This window comes from Mus musculus, chromosome 14 (assembly GCF_000001635.26).
Source record: "Mus musculus strain C57BL/6J chromosome 14, GRCm38.p6 C57BL/6J".
Lineage (NCBI taxonomy): Eukaryota > Metazoa > Chordata > Mammalia > Rodentia > Muridae > Mus > Mus musculus.
In genome coordinates, this window is record NC_000080.6 from 47,665,379 (window position 1) to 47,685,960 (window position 20,582).

At 40.5% G+C, this 20,582-nt stretch overlaps 1 protein-coding gene across 53 annotated transcripts in view; it reads left to right on the forward strand.

Moving 5' to 3' along the window:
* Ktn1 (kinectin 1) overlaps positions 1-20,582 on the forward strand; it is an 88,291-nt gene that overhangs the window by 17,105 nt on the left and 50,604 nt on the right. For 45 of the 53 annotated variants that reach the window (XM_030247668.1, XM_011244972.3, XM_006518629.4 and 42 more), the window contains 7 exons: positions 1,918-2,055; positions 4,747-4,920; positions 7,562-7,692; positions 9,372-9,488; positions 11,307-11,447; positions 18,005-18,111; positions 19,343-19,475. In XM_030247668.1, coding sequence (XP_030103528.1) covers positions 1,918-2,055; positions 4,747-4,920; positions 7,562-7,692; positions 9,372-9,488; positions 11,307-11,447; positions 18,005-18,111; positions 19,343-19,475 — 941 coding nt within the window. The remainder of the gene's footprint in view (positions 1-1,917; positions 2,056-4,746; positions 4,921-7,561; positions 7,693-9,371; positions 9,489-11,306; positions 11,448-18,004; positions 18,112-19,342; positions 19,476-20,582) is intronic. The other 8 variants (XM_006518630.4, NM_001379489.1, NM_001379488.1 and 5 more) reach the window with 3 other exon arrangements.

The window sequence follows — 20,582 nt, forward strand, 5'->3', positions numbered from 1 at the left end:
ACTGCATGCCTTAGGAAGGAGAGTGTGTAGGTCAGTGATAAAATGTGATTTATATAGATGAATGGAAGAAATAATATAAGTGCAGAAGCCAAAGCAACAGTAATTCATGAAATTCGTGGGTAAAGGGTTTACAGAGGAGGCCATGCCTAAGCTGTCTTTAGGGCTGAGTCACTTTACAAAGTAAATACTGGGTCTCACTCTGTGTGGACAGAAAGCTATTTGTTAGGGCTCAGGGGAGATATGTGGCTCCAGAGTACTATTAAGAGTGTACTGAACAAAGCTGGAAAGGTCATGATGGGTCTTCTAAACCACCATAGGAAATGCGTCTTAGGTTAGTTACTATTGGAGAGTTTAGTCAGGTTAATACAGTCAGATTCATCTGCTGGTTGGCGGTCTGTCTGTCTGTCTTATCTATCTATCAAGTATACTATAGAGGAATGGTGATTTGAGGGATGTTTGCATTTAACTTTTATGTGTAATATATACATATATACATATAATTTATTCTTATTTTATGTGCCTATGAATATGAATATTTGGCTACATGTCTGTCTGTATACCACTTGCATTCCTGGTGCCCTCAGAAGCTAGGAGAGGGTGTCAGATTTCCTGGAACTGGAGTTTCAGATGATTGTGAGCCATCATGTGGGTCCAGGGGACAGAACCCAGGTTCTCTGCAAGAGCAAAAAGTGCTCTTACCTCCTGAGCCATCTCTCCAGCCTCTGTTTAGATTTTTATTTTTATTTTTTTGGTTTTTCGAGACAGGGTTTCTCTGTGTAGCCCTGGCTGTCCTGGAACTCACTCTGTAGACCAGGCTGGCCTCGAACTCAGAAATCCACCTGCCTCTGCCTCCCAAGTGCTGGGATTAAAGGCGTGCGCCACCACGCCCAGCCTGTTTAGATTTTTATCTTAGAAAGAGTTTTTGGAAAGAATTTGTGAGAACAGATTCTATGGGGCATTTTCATATAGGCAGAAAGACGTACACTTCAGACAGTGTCCCAGAGTTACTCAGGGCCGGAATGTGGTAGAGAGGTGCACAAAATAAGAATGACAAGACCAACCCCATAGCGGTGTGGGGGATAAGGAAGGTCAGAACAAAGGGGACTGGGATTCTACGTTAGATTAGGTTTGACAAACTGCAGTCTGAGCTAACTCATCCTGACTTGTGTTGCCAAGGATGGCCTTGTGTTCACAGAGACCCACCTGCCCCTGCTTCCAAGTGCCATCATGCCCAGATGGAAAAAAATTGTTTTTAAAGATTTATTTATTTATGTCATGAATGTGAGTACACTGTTGCTGTCTTCAGACACACCAGAAGACGGTTTGTTTGTTTAGTGTTCTGCCTGCGTGTGTGTCTGCAGTCCAGAAGACAGCATCAGATCCCATTACAGATGGTTGTGAGCCACCATGTGGTTGCTGGGAATTGAACTCAGGACCTCTGGAGAGCAGCCAGTGCTCTTAACCTCTTGTGCCATCTCTCCAGCCCGTAAATTTTTTTTTAATTGCAGTAAAATTTGGGACAAAGTTGAGATAATCCTTTTTTGGAGTGGACGAGATAACAATTAGGCTGCAATTAGTGGTCTGTAGAAATGAAAGTACCGGTTATTTTTTTGTCCATATAGAAAGGAATGGATATGGAGTGTGGGAATTGCTCCAGTAGGGAGGGTTTTTATCTTTAAAATGATAGGTGACCATACTGTGGGCTGGGAATGGCTCTGAGATGAGAGAAAAGGGCCACATACATTAAAGACGATATTGTAGAGTAAGAAAGCTGGGATGAGATGCTTGTAGTGACAGAGATTAAATATAAGATAAACTTTTTGTAGTTAAAGCATTGTAGAAATGATTAATTTATTCTTTTCTGGTGTGTTCATTATTTGCTGTGATGATTTTTCCCCCCACTTATATTTAATAAAGAAGAGCAAGATAAAAAGGTGGAAATGCTGATGGCACCTTCAAAAGAGCAGGACGTGTTGCTTTCCCATCAAGACACTAAGCAAGAAGGTGGACTAGGAAAGAAGAAAGGCTTGTCAAAGAAGCAAAAGTCAGAAAATGGTGAGATGTGTGGATGTGTTTTATGAATGCTAATTATAGAGTGGTGTGGGCAGTAGCCCTGTGCTCTTTAATTCCCGCCTTTGTGTGCACTGTGGCCACTGGGATGCTAATTCAAGTCTAAAGTGCTCTGCAATCTTGTAGTTGCATTGCTTTAGTAGATATGCTACGAACGCTTGGGTTTAAATCTGTAATTTAAAAAGGGCAGAATATTTGTAATATAGGTTTGAAAAATAAGTTTGTACAAGCTATATAGAATAAAAGTATTTCCCAAATACTTACACTTAAATTTTTCCAAGTATCATATTTTTTATTATAATTACTAACCTGTTAATCAAACACACTAATAATTTTTTTTTAAAGTTATTTATTTTGGTGTTTTGACTCCTGCTGCTCAGGCCGTTTTCTAACTCACCATGTAGTTGATTTGAGGATGACAGTGAACTTCCGGTTTTCCTGCCTCCAGCTCCCCAGTGCTCTGTGGGGTGTGATCACCAAACCTGGGTGGTTGGTGTGCTAGATGAGCACTCTCCTAACTGAGCTATGTCGCCAGCCAGGACAGGGCTTCCATGTAACATGCTCACTGTGAAGTTCATGTATATTTATTTATATGTTAATGTCTGTATATCTCTGTGTCCCTTTGATCATATATATCCCTTCCATCTTTCCTTGTCTTAATGTCTCTCCTTATTCTCTTGCTCTCTTTCCTCTTCCTTTATAGTTGTGCTTCTACTTTCAAGTTAGTTTTTAAAAATGAGAGAATACATGTAATATTCATGCTTTTAAAATATCAGTTGAAAATAATTCACATATGTTAGATCTGCATTACCCTGCATTTCTTAATCTTTCCTATATAACATTTGCATGTGTTGATGGCAGGCATCCAGTTAAAAGTGACAAAACAGTCTGCTATATTTCAGAATTTACCAGAGAAAGCCTGACTCTAAATTGATGGAGATTAAATAGAAGTACTTTCACAAACTGTGCTGGGCTGTCACATTACACAGTGGCTAGAAAACTTAATTTAGAAAGAGAAATAATGAAATTTGATTTACATTAAAATTATGATGTATCAGACAAGTTATGAGACAGTATTACTTGCATATATTTGATACAATTAAACTTCACCAACTTTAAGTAATACAAATCCAGGGCCCTCTATATGCATGCTAGGTAAATGGTTTACCACCGGGCTGCATCCTCATGCCCAAAAGTTTGGTTGTAAAGGAATGTAGTGAGATTTTCATCTCAGTATAGATATTTGTTATCTCTGAACAACATATTCTTAGTAGAATTTCTTTCTTCCTCCTCCTCCTTCTTCTTCTCCCCCTCCCCACTCCCCCCTCCCCCTCCCCCTCCCCTCCCCCACCCCTCCCCCTCCCCTCCCCCACCCCTCCCCCTCCCCTCCCCTCCCCTACTTCTCCTCCTTCTTCTTTTCCTTCTTCTCCTCCTTCTCCTTCTCCTCTTTCTCCTCCTCTTTCTCTTCCTCCTCCTCCTTCTCCTTCTCCCTCTCCCTCTCCTTCTTCTCCTTCTCCTCCTCCTCCTCTTCCTCCTCTTCCTCCTCCTCCTCCTCCTCCTCCTCCTCCTCCTCCTCCTCCTCCTCCTTCTTCTTCTTCTTCTTCTTCTTCTTCTTCTTCTTCTTCTTCTTTTTTTTTTTCCAAGACAGGATTTCTCTGTATAGCCCTGGCTGTCCTGGAACTCATTCTGTAGACCAGGCTGGCCTTGAACTCAGAAATCTGCCTGCCTCTGCCTTGTGAGTGCTGGGATTAAAGTCGTGTGCCACTACCTCCTGGCCTTAGTAGAATTTCTTACACTGGGAGAAAATACAACATTGAGAGTAGAATCTGTAGGCTTCCCTCCATTTCTTCTCCTTTATTGAGGACAAGAACTGTGTAACCTTGGTTTTCTTGGAACTTACTATGTAGACCAGGCTGGCTTCAAATTCAGAGATCATCTGTCTCTGCCTCCGGAGTGCTGGGATCAACTGCATGTGCCAGTGTATCTAGCCCTTCCTGTGCTCTTGATAAGCTTAGTAAGGTGTGCTGTAGAAATTAAAGGCATGCCTATTGGAAGGAGAAACTATTGCAAGCAAAAACAACTGAGTTTATACCTAACATAGGAAAGAAATTGAATTTAAAACGATCACGTGTAGGCTGGAAAGTGTACAGAAAGCTGTGGTTTAATCCTCAGAAATACCGAAACTCGACATGGAGATGGGCGCCTGGGTAATCAGAAGTATCATCATAAATAAAAATGGACTTCTTAAGAGTGCTAATGCAGTGATATAGGCTATCGTATGTCCAGACAGAAACATGGCTTGGTGGTGTAGCACAGCTATAGTTTCATCTCTCAGAAGACTGAGGCATGGCGATTCTGTGTTCAGGGTCATCCTGAGGTGCATAGTGACATCTCATCTCAGAAAGATTAAACAAGAGTTAAGTAGCTAAAGGACAGATTGAAACATTTTCAACACTTATTAGAGAAGATACACTACCCATTTAAGATGACTTGAATGATTTCAGAGTATTAAACTGATATGTTAAAAATCATGTTAAATGTGAAGTGGGAATTAGAAACTAAATTGAGCTAATAAGAGATTTTAGGATCAATGCATTTGTAATTAGATTTAAGTGTTTGTATATTGTTTAATTACTTCATTTTAACAACTCAGTAACTATGATGTTCTTTCTTAAGTTGCAGTCTTGGTAGACGAGCCCCTTATTCATGCAACTACTTACATTCCTTTGGATAATGCTAACTCAAATCTCATGATGGATAAGAGAGAAATTATTGATATGATTAAACCTGATCATGTTGAAGGAATCCAGAAATCTGGAACAAAAAAGCTGAAGATTGAAACTGACAAAGGTAGTATGCAAAGTGTTGTGATCTGTTGTGTTGTAAAATTAGGGTTTTGAGTCTTGGCCTGATGCACATTTTCTCATAAGATCAATAAGATCTTGAGGTAGGAGACTTAACTGTGGTTCCCTAGTCCAGGGCTTCTGAACTTTTAAACACTTAACCATCTTTTGCTTGAGAAATTTTTATGCAATCCAAGGTATATAAAATTGGTATAACAAGAAAACATTTATTGTTAATAAATCAAAGGAATTTGTTTCAAAACAATTCTTGGTATACATATAATTTTACCATTTGTTAAAGTTATAGGAAATTTGTATTCTAATGAGATGGATAGGCTTGTTTATTTTTAACTTTTTTTATGACTTAATTTTAATTTTATGTGCTTTGATATTTTGCCAACCTGTGTGTCTGGGTGAGGGTTTTGGATCCACTGGAGTTACAGATAGTTGTGAACTGCTATGTTGTTGCTGGGGACTGGACCCTGGTCCTCTGGAAGAGGAACCAATGTTCTTAAATGCTGAACCATCTCTCCAGCCCAGACTTGTTTATTTTTACATAAAGAATTAAGTGTTAATTAAGTATTTGTTATTCAGAACATCTGTATCTTTTTCTGTGTTGATATTTTGATTTTTAAAATCTTCTGTGCTGAAGAGTTGTTTCATATAAATATGTAGTACAGAATGATAGAAGTACATTGAGGGTCATTTCAGAAATGATTGAAAATTCTATCATAATTTTAATCCATAATTCATTTAACATTAAAAAAACAAAACTAGCCGGGCGGTGGTGGCACATGCCTTTAGTCCCAGCACTCGGGAGGCAGAGGCAGGCGGATTTCTGAGGCCAGCCTGGTTTACAGAGTGAGTTCCAGGACAGCCAGGGCTACACAGAAAAACCCTGTCTCGAAAAAACAAAAAACAAACAAACAAAAGAACCAGACATCCTAACAATGCGGTCCTGAGATAGACTGCTTTGATGCTCACTTGCTGAAGAATGATTAATAGCAAAGTACCAGCCATCATTTTCTGTAATTAAACTATTGTTTCTATAAGAGCAGCGAAGTTTATATGTACCGTAAAGACGTTGCAGTTTGTTTCAGACACTGCTGTTCTTTTGCTTTTCTGTTAATTGGACACAAGCTAGCATCATTTATTTAGGAAGGACCCTCAGTTGAGAAGATGCATCCTTTGTCAGACTGTCCTGTATGTGGGGGAGTCTGGAGTTTCTTCCTGATAGATCTGGACAGGCCCAGCCTTCTGTGGGCAGCGATGCCCTGGGCAGATAAGGCTGAACAAGCCATAGGGAAAAAGCCAGTAAGCAACTTTTCTCCTGACTTCCTTCAGTGATAGACTAATGTAGAAGTTTGTAAATGCCAGAAGAAGGTATATGATCTCCAATAACTGGAGTTACAGATGACTTTGAGCCTGCATGTGGGTGCTGGGAATTGAACCTTGGCTCTTTGGAAGAGTAGCTGGTGCTTTTAACTTCTGAGTCATCTCTCTAGCCCCTATAATAAGTAGACTGTTTTAGCTGGACACATTCCTGTACTTGTAGTACTCTGCAGAGTGAGAAAGAGGGTTCTAAGTTCAGTACTAACCGGGGGCTACATAAAGAGATACTGTCTCAATGTATATTTAAGAGCAGTTTTAAGTTCATCTCAAAACTGAGTAAAGAGGGTTGTAGGGATGACTCGTTTTTTAAGAATATTTAAGAGCAGTTTTAAGTTCATCTCAAAACTGAGTAAAGAGGGTTGTAGGGATGACTCGTTTTTTAAGAACACTGGCTGCTCTTGTACAGGACCCAGGTTCAATTCCTAGCACCCACATGCCAGCTAAAAGGTCTAACTCCAGTTCCAAGGCTTCTGCTACCCTCACTCAGACATACATGCAGGGGAAACACTAATGAACATAAAATAAATTATTTTAAAGAGTTGAATAGAAAAGGCAGAGTTTTGCAGCTGACATGTAAAACAGGCTTAGGCTGGCTGCTTTGGGTCTGGGGAGAAGTTCCTTGAGGAAAGGGAGTTTCTCCAGGGGCCCTGGAGGATTAGAGTAGGTGAGGCTAAGAGATGTTTTAAGGCTAGCACTGCTTTATAGTTGACCAGAAGCAGACTGCATTGTTATCATTATCCCAGACTTATTTCTCATCTGTGGAGTTTGGTTTACTCAGTCAGGATTAATAAGGAAATGAGGCTATTGCAAGCACCTGCTCCAGGTGCTAGTATCTACTAAATGCTTCCATGGTTTTAAGAGTGAGGGTAGGACTAGTGAGGTAGTCTTAGGAGGTGAAGGCGCTCGCTGCCAAGCTTGGCAATCTGAGTTCAAGCCCTGGGACTCAAGGCAGGAGTGAACCATCTCAGACAAGCGGTCATCTGATATGTATGCTCCGCTCCGCTCCCAAACAAACAAACAAACAAACAAACAAGTAAATGGAATAAAACATAAGAGCATATTGGTATTCTGCAGTCTGGGAAAACTTTTAGCTAATGTAATTTTTCCACGTTACAGATGATAAGTACTATTTTTTTCCCCTTTTGACTAAAGTAGCTATTGTTACTTGACCTAAAGTCTTTTTTATGTTTACATTTGTTCAAATTATTGTTTGTGTTTCTAATTCTAACTTTGCCATCCTTTTGTTTATAATTAAGAAAATGCTGAAGTGAAATTTAAAGATTTCCTTCTGTCCTTGAAGACTATGATGTTTTCTGAAGATGAAGCTCTTTGTGTTGTAGACCTGCTGAAGGAAAAGTCTGGTGTGATAAAAGAAGCTTTAAAGAAGGTAAGCAGCGCTGGGCGTGGTGGCGCACGCCTTTAATCCCAGCACTTGGGAAGCAGAGGCAGGTGGATTTCTGAGTTGGAGACCAACCTGGTCTACAGAGTGAGTTCCAGGACAGCCTGGGCTACACAGAGAAAGCCTGTCTTGGAAAAAACAAACAAACAAACAAACAAACAAACAAACAAACCCCCAAAAACCCAAAAAAGAAAAAACAAAACCAAGAAGTAAAACTAATGTTTTCTTCGCTTAGACATTCTATGTTTTTAAAGGACTGAGACGTAAAAGGTAGTGAAGACAGGTGAAGGAGAGCTAATGTTTGCCTGACACAGTGATTTCAGGTCTTTCAGGGACACTATAGATAATGTAGTAATTCACTTGAAAACGATGACCACAGAGGTATGCTGTGTGCACACTCTAATAGAACTACAGTGTACTAGAGTTCAGGGCTCCCTCTGACCACGCCCCTCACGCCTGCCAGTTCAGGCAGCAGGAGAAAGCTGCAGATAAACACTGTGTATTGTCTGTATGACAAGAGTGTGGAGTCAGGCTCTGTTTATGTGGAGAATAGTAAATAAATAATTGAAGGAAGGGAGTCACGTTAATCTCACTAAACTGTCACTCAAGTCCACAGTCACCAAATCAGGACTTTAGTCTGACAAAACCTTGGAAGTAGAGTTTTCATGAAAATTTCTTGAAAACTCAAACACAGCTGTGGCCAAGAAGTTTAAAGAAGGATGGTGGCACAGCCAAGGCCTGGGCCACTGTTTATCCACAGAGCCAACACTAAGAGTGTGGAGGCAGGCAGGAGTTACCGGGAATATATGGCACATAGAAGTGGCTGCCATGAACTGAGGGTGGAGGAGGAGGGAGGAGAAGGGGAAAGGAACTGCTCTGATGCATCCAGTGTGGCTCTTCCCTCTTCCGTGGGGTCTCCTTTCTTGCATGGTCTTTGTGCTGGGTGCGAATGGTGAATTTGTGCAGTGTCGTCTTTGGGGCTGTTCAGGCCGTGAGGTCTTTGACCCATTTGGACTTCCCAGGTTGTGACTCCCTCCTCCCACCTCTGCTCGCTGTGTTCTTAGAATAGTAAAGTTGATGCAGTTTCTTCATCTTCTCTTTTCCTTCATATAGGTAGCTCTTGACTGTCTTCCAAGAAAGTCCTCGCCTGAAACTGCACTTGTTTCTCATGTCAAATGGGACATTGTGATTTTGTTTTGTTTTGTTTTTTCATTTGGGAATAGTGCTTCCTGACCTCAGAGAACGGCACTGGTGGCATCTTGGCATGTTGTGACAGAGTTGTTGAGCACCGTGTCCAATTGTCACTGCTCTGTTGGTCTTCCCTGTACTGTGTTTTGAAATTGCATATGGCTGCTTCTTGGTGAGAGGTCATGTAATTTCATAGTCTCTTAATCCTGTGGAAAAGTAAGGAGGGAAATTGCTTGTTTTGACTTTTGGGCTTATAAGTGTTAGTTCTGTACTTCTTTGTTAAAGTATGCTGCTTTGTACCCTACTAATATTCACTGTCCGAGTGACTTCTCTGATTTTATTTGACTAGTGTGTGGCAGTCATTTTATTTTAGACGTACATCTTCTTGACCCGTGGGCTCTTCATAGTAGCTGTTTCATGCTCACAGCTTCTTTGGGTCATTTCGACTTACTCATTCCGTCCTGATTTCTCAATTACAGTCGAATAAAGGAGAACTGAGTGGTCTTCTGCATCAACTTCAGGAGAAGGAGAGGCTGCTCTCTGCCATGAAGGAAGATGCTGCTGCCTCAAAGGAGCGCTGTAAGCAGTTGACTCAGGTGAAGACATTCTTCAGTTCAGGGATGCGTTTCCTGAGTTGGAAGCTGTGAGAGACTTAAGCACCATATGCCTTAACATCTTAATTTAATTTTTATGTAATAAATTTATACAGAGCAAATTTATATACAGTAAAAATAGTTTTAAGATTTTCATATGGAAGACTTGTAGTCATTCATGATATAACAAATAAAATAAAAATATTTATTAGTCTAATGAGAATAGCAAAACCATTGTGCTCAGAACACAGGAATTTGTTTTACGTGGATGTGATGTGGATCTGTTCTTCTGAGAAGCATAATGTCCATTTACTCATGTGAAGCCTTTATTACTTATATGTGGAAAGTTTTGTGATAACTACTTATACTTTTAAATTCTGCTTCTTTAAAACTTTACACATTTTAGTCTGAGGGGTAAAAATCTAACCCCAAACAAACCTTTTTAAAAATATCTGTGTCGACTGAGAGAATAGAAGTGGAGCTCTGGAGAGAATTTGTTTCCTCCATTAGATAGAGTGGTATAGACAAGCGTGTGTGCGATTTCATCACCACCCCACAGGGATGCATGACTCTCATCTCAGTGTAAACCTTTATGTGAGCTTGACTAATAAGAAAAGTCAGTGCAAGCACAAAAATGCTATAAGCCTGCTTCCTTATAGTTAACTTTAGTATATTTGATGTGAATATCATTTAGTACTGTTTTTTGAAGTTTAAAAAAATAGGTTGTTACTTTTTGCTGTTTTGTTGTGAGCATACCCTTTAATGGTTCTTTACAGCTTCAACCCATGTGTCATCGTCCTGTATACTGGGGATGTGTATACTTGGTAACTAAGTCAAATAGCTGCATAAAATGTACATCTGAGTGACTTATCTTCAAAATAAAATTCTTTTTTTTTTAAACCATATTTTATATGGAGTTTAATAGAGTGCAGAGTTTTTTCCCCATAGTTTTGGAACAGTCTTAGGTATTCCAGGCTGGTCTAAAGCTGATTCTATAGCTGAGAGTGACCTCGTACTCCTGAGACCCTCATTGCACCTGCAATGCTGGGATTGTACATGATTGCCAGCATAACTGGCTTTAGTATGACATTTCTGTAAAAATACATTTAATGTAATTCTCTAAAAATAAACTGTTACGTGTATTGTATGTCAGTATAAAAGCTTTCAAATATAAATCTAAAATATGAAATGTAAGTATATAAATAATAAATTACATAAAAGCTTCAGTTCTGTCACAGTTTCTTAAAGCAGGGATGTATTCATACCTGCAGATAACCAACATTGCTTGTTTTCATTTGCTTGGATAATATTTGTTCTAGGAGTTTATATTTTAAGATTTGAATTAGAAAGATAATAAGTCTTTGTTTTCTAACTTAGCTATTTTTAACTTATTTTTTGCTATAGATATCCTGCATCTCTTCCTCTAAAAGACAGGCCTGTCTTTGGTTCCTATTCTAACACCTTTCTTGGTCTTTTCATTGAACTCCAAAGGAGAGTGAGAAATAATCACTGTTTTGCCTTAAAATATTTTTTCTTATAATCACATTAGCATGTAGGATTTATGTCAGGCTCACAGCCTTTATAATGATTGAATCAAAAGGTGCATTTTAGATAGAAACAATCTGGACAGTGTTTGTAAATAAACATCGAGTGGAGAGTAGGCCTGCGGGAGACTCTTTGTTTCTTTTTTTAACCTTTGACTTTGCTTTGTACAGCAGCCCTGATGGAGCATTCATGATATGTTACTGTTAGAACATTGTCTTGCTTTGGTATTGTCATAATAAGTTCTTCATATATTTCTTTTCTGGTTTACTATTCTAGGAAATGATGACAGAGAAAGAAAGAAGCAGTGTTGTTATAGCAAGAATGAAAGATCGGATTGGAACACTAGAAAAGGAACACAATATATTTCAAAACAAAATGCATGCCAGTTACCAAGAGACTCAGCAGATGCAGATGAAGGTATGTTTGGAGTCTTGGAAAGTAAGATGAATTATGTGCGTTTGTTTAACTTCTAAGTCCTTTGCATGGGTTGAGCCATTGACGTATAGTGGCTAGCTAAACTCACTTCTCTTTATTCTGAAGTACGTAAATATTCTGTGTAGGGATAAGATGGGAAGCTGAAAGCTGATAGGGGGGCAATACACCAGGCCAGTGGAGGTGAGCATGATGTGCATTGAAGTGGTGGGGTTGGAAAAGTTGGGAATGAACTCATAGTAGATAGAAGAGTTGTTAGACACGGTGCTCAGGCTGTGTTGCACCTTCTGAATCAACACTGTCCAGTGAAGCTGAAGGTGTGGGTGGGGGGTTGGTTGTAAGAGTTATTACTTGGTGAGCTTCTTTATTCCCATCTGTGTAGATAGTGGGGTCACTGACTATATATTTTGGGAATGCAGAATTTTGTGAGAAATACAATACAAGTTGTAAGAATTGGGAGCCAAGGTTATAGTGAAATAGAGATTTGGAAATAAGTATAGATCCATTAGAGTGTCTCTCAGATGCCTGAAGACTTGTCAGTCTTTGAATGAATTTAGGGAAGTCAGCAGAGTGATCTGTTTTAATTTTTGATGGTCACTGGTCACTGTGGCAGCAAGTATGGAGAGGGAATGAGGGGTAATGTTACGTTTGCAGGAACTCAAGTCCGAGCACTTGGATCCTGGTAATGAGAAGATGGTGGACTAGTCAATCCACAGGGGCTAGGATGGGGCCTGGTGTCTGAGTAGAGATGGATGAGAGTGACGCCTGGGCCACTCAAGGCATCTCTACAATTTTCTTCAGTCTCTGATGTTCCAGAGATCTGGTTCTTACAGTCTTTTCTATGCATCATTCATTTTAAGGATTTTAATTAGGTCAGGACCAGTGAAGTTTTGCTTTCCTCCTCTCCCTTTTTTCTTCTGTCCCTTGATGAACAAAGCTTGGAGTTGTCAGTCGAGATTTTAATCCCGTAATAGAATTCTTCTAAATTGTTACTTTCATTTGCTGGCTGATGCTTTAGTTCTAAAGGAGAGTACAGAGCTGAGATTTAACTTTATTAATGTCAAGTTCTTACTGATCAAGTTTTTGTTTTTGTTTTTAAATTTCCAATAGTTTAAATCATTTTCTTTATGTTGAATCCTTTGACTTTTATCTTTATTGGTTTGAATCTTAGAGATGTTTTATATAAAATTCGAGACAGGCAAATATAAGGATAGCTTAGCAGCCTGGGACTGGACTTGGTTCAGGCTGGGCTCATACTCCTTTCCTAAGAATGCACCTAGAAACCTACGACTCTTACCTGCTTTGAACTGCATGTTTATCCCACTTCACCTACAGCAGTAGAGTAAATTCTCTAACATCCTTCTTGTGGTTAATTTCTAGTAAACATATTTTGGGATTTGTCCAGGTACAGGAGGCAGTAGGCCCATCCTGTCTACCTAGCTTTGGATGTATGAGTGGTCAGACAGTGTCCTCTTAGTAAATAGGGAAAAAACAAACAAACCAACCCTATTTACCTACTGTAGCTTTAATTTTTTCGAAGCCTACTTTTTTTTTGAGATTTTTAAAAAATTTTCTTCATTTACATTTCAAATGCTATCCTGAAAGTTCCCTATATCCTCCCCCGCCCTGCTCCCCTACCCACTCACTCCCACTTCTTGGCCCTGGTGTTCCTCTGTACGGGGCATATAAAGTTTGCAATACCAAGGGGCCTCTCTTCCCAGTGATGGCCGACTAGGCCATCTTCTGCTACATATGCAGCTAGAGACATGAGCTCTGGGGGTACTGATTAGTTCATATTGTTGGTCCACCTATAGGATTGCAGACCCCTTTAGCTCTTGGGTACTTTCTCTAGCTCCTACATTGGGGGCCCTGTGTTCCGTCCTATAGATGACTGTGAGCATCCACTTCTGTATTTGCCAGGCACTGGCAAAGCCTCACAGGAGACAGCTATATCAGGGTCCTTTCAGCAAAATCTTGCTGGTGTATGTAATAGTGTCTGTGTTTAGTGGCTGATTATGGGATGGATCCTTTGGTGGGGCAGTCTCTGGATAGTCCATCCTTTCGTCAAAGCCTACTTTTTTTTTTAAATTTTTTTTTATTAGGTATTTTCCTCGTTTACATTTTCAATGCTATCCCAAAGGTCCCCCATATCCACCCCCCCCCAATCCCCTACCCACCCACTCCCCCTTTTTGGCCCTGGTGTTCCCCTGTACTGGGGCATCTAAAGTTGGCAAGTCCAATGGGCCTCTCTTTGCAGTGATGGCCGACTAGGCCATCTTTTGATCAAAGCCTACTTTTAATGATAGTTCTTAAACATTTTAACAACTTCCCCTCTAATCCACCACCCACCAGAGGTAGTGGAAAAGAAAGGTTAGGATATGGGGGTAGTGGACCTGTTTAGAAATGGGTCTGTGGAGCAAATCCCATCTGTGATGTGAGGAAATTAGCAGTTCAGTTCATAGGTCAGCAGAGGTACCTCCGTCCACTCCCAGACACTTTACTGATGATACATCAGCAGTCCGGTAAAACCCAGATCAGCAGCAGTGATGTGACCTAGCAGGAACAGCCAGGCCTCAGCTGCATCAGCACAAATCAAGAGGGATTAAGACCAGCAGGAACATCAGAAGTTCCTCGTGCCTCTCAAGGAAGTGAAGGTCAGAGAAGATGAGACCCAAGGAGCTAGCTATGTAAACTAGCCAAGCCCAGCCTCCATCACTGTCTATTGAGTCCTATTTATATACCTTCCAAACGAGTTTTGCCTCACCATGAGTCTCACCTCAGCACAAGAGTCTGAGTCTGTATCAGCTGACATCACTCCGCTGATCCGCCCAAGTTTGTGTAATCGTCGAGAGGCCTTTCTATGGAGTCCTGATAAAAAAGAAGCTCAACTATGCATGTAGGGTGGACCAATACATACGTGTCATTAGTGGAGAATCTTTTATCATGTGTCTTTTCACATGCCTGCTTTAGCAAAATAATCCTGTCATTTGTGTTGCTTCAGTGAACTGTTTGTTCCTTCATGAGTCCACCTTAGCGAAACTTCTTTTCACCTTTGCTCGCTTAAGGAGACACTCCTTCCAGTGTTTGTCCCAGCAAAACACCATCTGACCAAACAACTAATTCCCAAAGAATCCTTAAATCTCCATTTCTTCAACCTACCTTCTATCTGAGCATAATTGGGTATGCATAGATTAAAAGTAGATGCATCACAGGAAGGGACAGGCATAGCAAACAAGGTTTACATAATTGAAAACAGAACTGCTGATATTTGCCCTTAGCAACCAACTCATTCTCCTAGATGCCATAAACAAGGGTCCCAGACAGTAGCCAGGGATCTTAAGTGCTCTAGCTCGAGAAGACACTGCACACTTGCAGTGTTATCTGCGGTTTAGTTTTACTTCTCAATAGTTTCCTTGCCAGTTTGCTGTTTGTCAGTGTTTTGATTAAGATGTTTCAGGTTTCCAAGAACCTGGAAACACCTAGTTCAGATGGTAACTGACCAAGCCAGCTCTGTCAGTCAATGGTCTCAAGGGAGGGAATGAGGATTAAAGGAAAAAGAGACAATTAGATAACATTTTAACTTGACCCCAGCAAGTGCTGAAGCGAGTTTTTTTTTTTTTCAGTCTGCTTTTATACCATTGTAGGTATAGAATGCAAGTATATGCAAATACATGCAAAGAATAGGGTTAGCTCTAGGTCAAAGACTAAGTAGTCAATGAACAAACAAACAAGACATAAAGGATTACTGTATTCAGGGACTTAACAAGAAGATCAAGATACAAAGAACACATTCCTCAGTTGTATCCATTTTTGACTTCTTTGTCCTAGCCCAATGTCAGATTCTTACCTGAGCCCACTCCCTTGTCTTAGCCCAATGTAAATGTTCTTGCCAATATTCTTGAATCAGCTGTACCAAGAACTCTCCATAAGTAACCCTGATAATATATTTATTCTTGAATTCAGTTCTTAGCTTAGCTATATATAGAATTATATATAGAATACAGTCCTTACTACTATATTTTTGTATTCTAACTTGTGATTAGTTTCAGTTTTTTTTTTTTTAAAGATTTATTTATTTATTATATGTAAGTACATTGTAGCTGTCTTCAGACACTCCAGAAGAGGGAGTCAGATCTCGATACGGATGGTTGTGAGCCACCATGTGGTTGCTGGGATTTGAACTCTGGACCTTCGGAAGAGCAGTCGGGTGCTCTTACCCACTGAGCCATCTCACCAGCCCCTAGTTTCAGTTTTTTTTTAAATAAAAAAAATATTTTTTTGCCAGGCAGTGGTGGTGCATGCCTTTAATCCCAGCAGTTGGGAGGCAGAGGCAGGCAGATTTCTGAGTTCGAGGCCAGCCTGGGGTCTACAGAGTGAGTTTTAGGATAGCCAGGGCTGCGCAGAGAAACCCTGTCTTGAACCGCTCCCTACACACCAAAAAAAAATTATTCTTTACGCCTAACAAAGTTCATTGTTACTCACAGAAATATCGCTAATAAGAGAAATGAGAGGCATTGCTAGGTTCTCACTGTCCACTGTTTCTAGTGTTTGCTTTCTTCAGTCTTCTTGTTCCCAAGCAATTTGAGACAGTCAAGAACCGATCTTCAACTGACTTCAGTTTTTTTAGGACAAGTTCTTTTTTTACATTTTTAAAAACATTTATGTTAGATGTCTGAGTCTTTGCCTACATTTATGTATGTGTACCACATGCATGCTTAGAGCCCTCAGAGGTTAGGGGATTGTGTGGGACTTCTGGGATTGCAAATGGTTGCGAATCGCCATGTTGTGCTGAGCATTGACTTGGGTCCTCTATTAGAGCAACACATGCTCTTAACCAGTGGGTCCAACACATTGGAAACATGTTAGAGTAGCCTCTCAGGTCGAAGGTGAAAGGTTAGTTGATGCACTCACTCTGCTTCTGATTGATGTTTTGTAGAGGCCAGGATGTATAAATCTATATATGGAGTTCATAGAATCCTGTGAAAACTAGAAATACATACTTTTAAAAAAATTTTTATTAGATATTTTTTTTTTTACATTTTAAATGCTATCCCCAAAGTTCCCTGTGCCCTCCCCTGCCCTGTTCCCCAACCCACCCACTCCCGCTTTCTGGCCCTGGCGTTCCCCTGTACTGGGGCATATAAAGTTTGCAAAACCAAGGGGCCTCTCTTACCAGTGATGGCCGACTAGGCCATCTTCTGATACATATGCAGCTAGAGTCAAGAGCTCCGGGGTACTGGTTAGTTCATAATGTTGTTCCTCCGATAGGGTTGCAGATCCCTTCTGCTCTTGGGTACTTTCCCTAGCTCCTCCATTGGGGGCCCTGTGTCCATCCAATAGATGACTGTGAGGAGGAAATACATACTGTATTTTGTTAGTTGAATTGTTAGTATTTGTTTCTCATAAAGGAATAATTTATGTAGTAAAGGAAGACAAGTCCTTATATGACTGTAAGAATTAGTGCTTATTGTCTGATTTTATAATTCTGAAATTAAACAATTAGAAGTTAAAGAAATGTTATAGTAGTGATTGTAGTAGTCGAGGGGTGAACATGAGTTAGTTAGGAATCATGTGCATGAGTGGTAATGCTGGCCGTAGGGCAGAAGGGATATGCTTAGTGCCATTGAACTTTGTACATATGGAAAAGGTGGTACCAGCCGTGGTGGCTCAGTGAGCTTGCTGCCAAGCCCGACGACTTGAGAGTTCCTGGGACTCAGGTAGTAGAGAGAGAACTAATTCCATAATGTTTCCTCTGAACACATACATGCACACATTCATGTGTGCTCACACAGCACACAGCAAACATGTGAGTAAAGAAGATCGTGGCTCGATGGTACATTTCATGTCACTTATGAAATAAAATTGTGTTACTTAGCACAGTAAAAAACCCCAGTGTTGCCAATGTCTTTCAAGTAGATTTTATGATGTCTCTTAGTTATGCTTAATTTATAACTTTATAAATGTCTGTGCATATTTATAATGTTTAAACTTGGGATAGCCAAACATTTTGGAGGTATGGGTTCTCCATTTGTTGTCCTAGGTGGTCTGTAACTTGCTATTTAGAGCAGGCCAGCCTGCTCTACCTGTTTCTGCCTCCCACGTACCACCTCATCCAACTTAAAACTTTAAAAGTCTTGTTAATATAATATTGACATATTCTGGGGTCAGAACAGGACGTGTGTGTTGGGTTTGAGTTCCAAATCGTATCTTAGTTCTGAAACGTGATGCATGTTCGCTATCTTACCTCAGAGGGACTTTAGCTAATGAGCTTGTTAGGTTCTGAGCTGGACAGTTTGCACTTCACCTCAAACTTAGAAATCCGCCTGCCTCTGCCTCCCTGGGATTAAAGGCGTGTGCCACCACGCCCGGCTTGTACTTCGCATTTATTAATAAGCAGTTTTTGAAGTCTCTTCATATTGACATGAAAAAGATGGTTTGTATTTCATTTTCTTGGTGCTTTTTACTCTTTTATTATAGTGCAATTTCTCTTAAAGGTGACTTTGTTGATCTTTGTTTCCTAATCTTTTATATTTTTAAAATAGTTTCAGCAAGTTCAGGAACAAATGGAAGCAGAGATAGCTCATTTGAAGCAGGAAAATGGTATCCTGAGAGATGCTGTCAGTAACACTACAAACCAACTGGAAAGCAAGTACGTATCCAGATGCCTCGTTCTCCACCGGATGACAGATTGTTTACCTCTGTCCTAAGGAGGTGTTGGGTAGTTACTGGCTTGAGCTTTGCTTCCTCCATTTGCCTCGAATCTTGAGTTACTTTTCAGGAACAACTGTTTTCCTTGTGTGAGAGCTGGCTCTTCTGAGTAGTGCAGACTGCCAAGCCCATGAGCATCAGGGTTGCCAGTGAAGTAGCACACATGCACTGAAGCTGCCCTCCTCCAGCCTAGCACTGCTTAGATTTCATTATTCTCAGGAGCACCTGCCATACTGATTTTCAAACGTATGGTCTTGACCCTCCTGACCTCTAGTAGTTCATGATCCCAGGGGTCCAGGTGGCTCATGGGGGACTTAGAGACACTGGTAGTCTTTCACAAATTAAGCACTGGCTATTATTTGCAGTAATGAAGTAAAAGCTTCCTCGTTAGAATTGAAAATGTTCTCTCCCTTTGGATAGCAGGCCAAGTCCAGTTACAATGGCATTGGTATTAGGAGGGTGTTGTTTTTGAAAAGATTTATATTATGTGTCTTGAGTATTTTGCCTGCATGTCTGTGTACCACATATTTGCCTGGGAGGCCAGGAGAAGCTGTCAGATGCTTTAGAACTAGAAGTAAGGATGGCTATGAGTCGCATGTGGATAATAGGGCCAAGCATGGGCCTTCCACAAAAGCAACACATGCTCTAACTGCTGAACCTCCTCGCTAGCGTCCGTATTAGGAACTTTTCAGGTCAGTTCAGTGGTAGCAACATGTCTGTTCCTGCTTTTGAGTATTTGCTTATCCATTTTTTCTGACATTTTATAGTGATTGTTTGGATTTAAGATTATTTTATTTTATATTACTATCGTTTATGTGCCACAATATGTGTTTCCTGTTTTGTTCTGTGGAGTATATATGGAGGACACAGCAGCTCTGGGAGTTGGGTCTCTCCTGCCACTGTGAAATTTGGGTTGGCTCAAAGGTTTTTGAGCTTGCATAGCTCTTACTCTCTTAGTCAACCTTTCAGCACTATAGTGGTTTTTAGAGTTTGCCATCATTTGAATTGTTTAAGAGTACACCCGGGATCAATATTACTACTTAGTCATGTTCCCTTACATTTGCCTGTAAGTGGGGTTATTAGTTCAGCATAATTAACACAGAAGATGTTGTGCTTGTGAGTTCTTTATGTGTATAACAATGCAAAACCCCTAATCTAGTCACTGTTTGCAGGCAATCCGCAGAGCTAAATAAACTGCGCCAAGACTGTGGGAGGCTGGTGAGTGAACTGAACGAGAAGACAGGAAAGCTGCAGCAAGAGGGAGTCCAGAAGAAGAATGCGGAGCAAGCTGCTACCCAGCTCAAGGTGACCCTCCCTGCCTCTTTGTACCATTCTGTAAATGTGACGATGCCCACTTCCATGACATAGTGTGTATATAGGTTTGAGAAATCTATTGTGAAGTTTAATTAGACCCACATTCTAAGGACTCTGCCTTTTCAAAGTTGTGTTTTGATGAACATTGATTGTAGGGCTAGGTTTGAAGCTACAGACTGAGATAAGAAAAATGAAGCCAAATGATTGACAAGTAAGGGTTGAATTATTTTATGTGTGTGTATGTGTGTGTTTTATATATGCCTACACATGTAAGGAAAAATGATTTTAGAAACCTTTAGCATTCAGGAACCTTTAGCATTACTTTTATCGTCTATAACTTAAGTCAGATAGAGCCCCTCTCAGCCTTGGCACCCCCAGCCCCCCCAAGGGCCCCTCCAGGGCTTTCACCAGAGCCTTGGTGTACAAACCCTTGGTGTTTCCAGACCCCGGGTGGCAGGTGTGTGGTGAAGCGAAGCGCTCATGCTCTCATGAGACGTGGAGCGTTCTCAGGCTGCCTGAGGAGGAGCAGAATCACTCCCTTACGTTACATGAACTTGGGAACTTAGACGTTTAGGGATGATGGCTACCTGTTCCTCCTCCTGAGGAGAGGATTTTCTAAAAATAGATAGTTCAATTTATAGAGGGTATAGGCAACCTGACTGTTAATCCCTCATCCACACTGATAGATAGTATACCTTGAGGCCAGTTCCACACAGTTTTATAACTTGTTTTTTCTTTTTCTTTTTCAAATGTTGTTCAGTACTTTGTGAAAGTGATGTCAGTGTCTTCCCTCTAGCACTGGGGTTCCCAGGGGATTTCCTGCTGACCTGGATAGAGGAGTGTGATAAGCGGCATCACAGTTAATTACCCTAAGAAGTGTTTTATAATATGTATATTTTAAAATATGTAAAGTCTTAGGTTCTTACTGAGATTTAGCAATAGATTCTGTCTTGTTTCTTAATAGCTTAGGAACTTAAGAATGGTTAATGATGAAAAATAGCTTCTAGCTCAGTGGGTCAGATAAGTTTGTAGGAGCAGCTGTCTGTCATGATCTAATGTCCGCAGAGCTGATGTCCTGGGGTGTTGGAGAAGATGGTG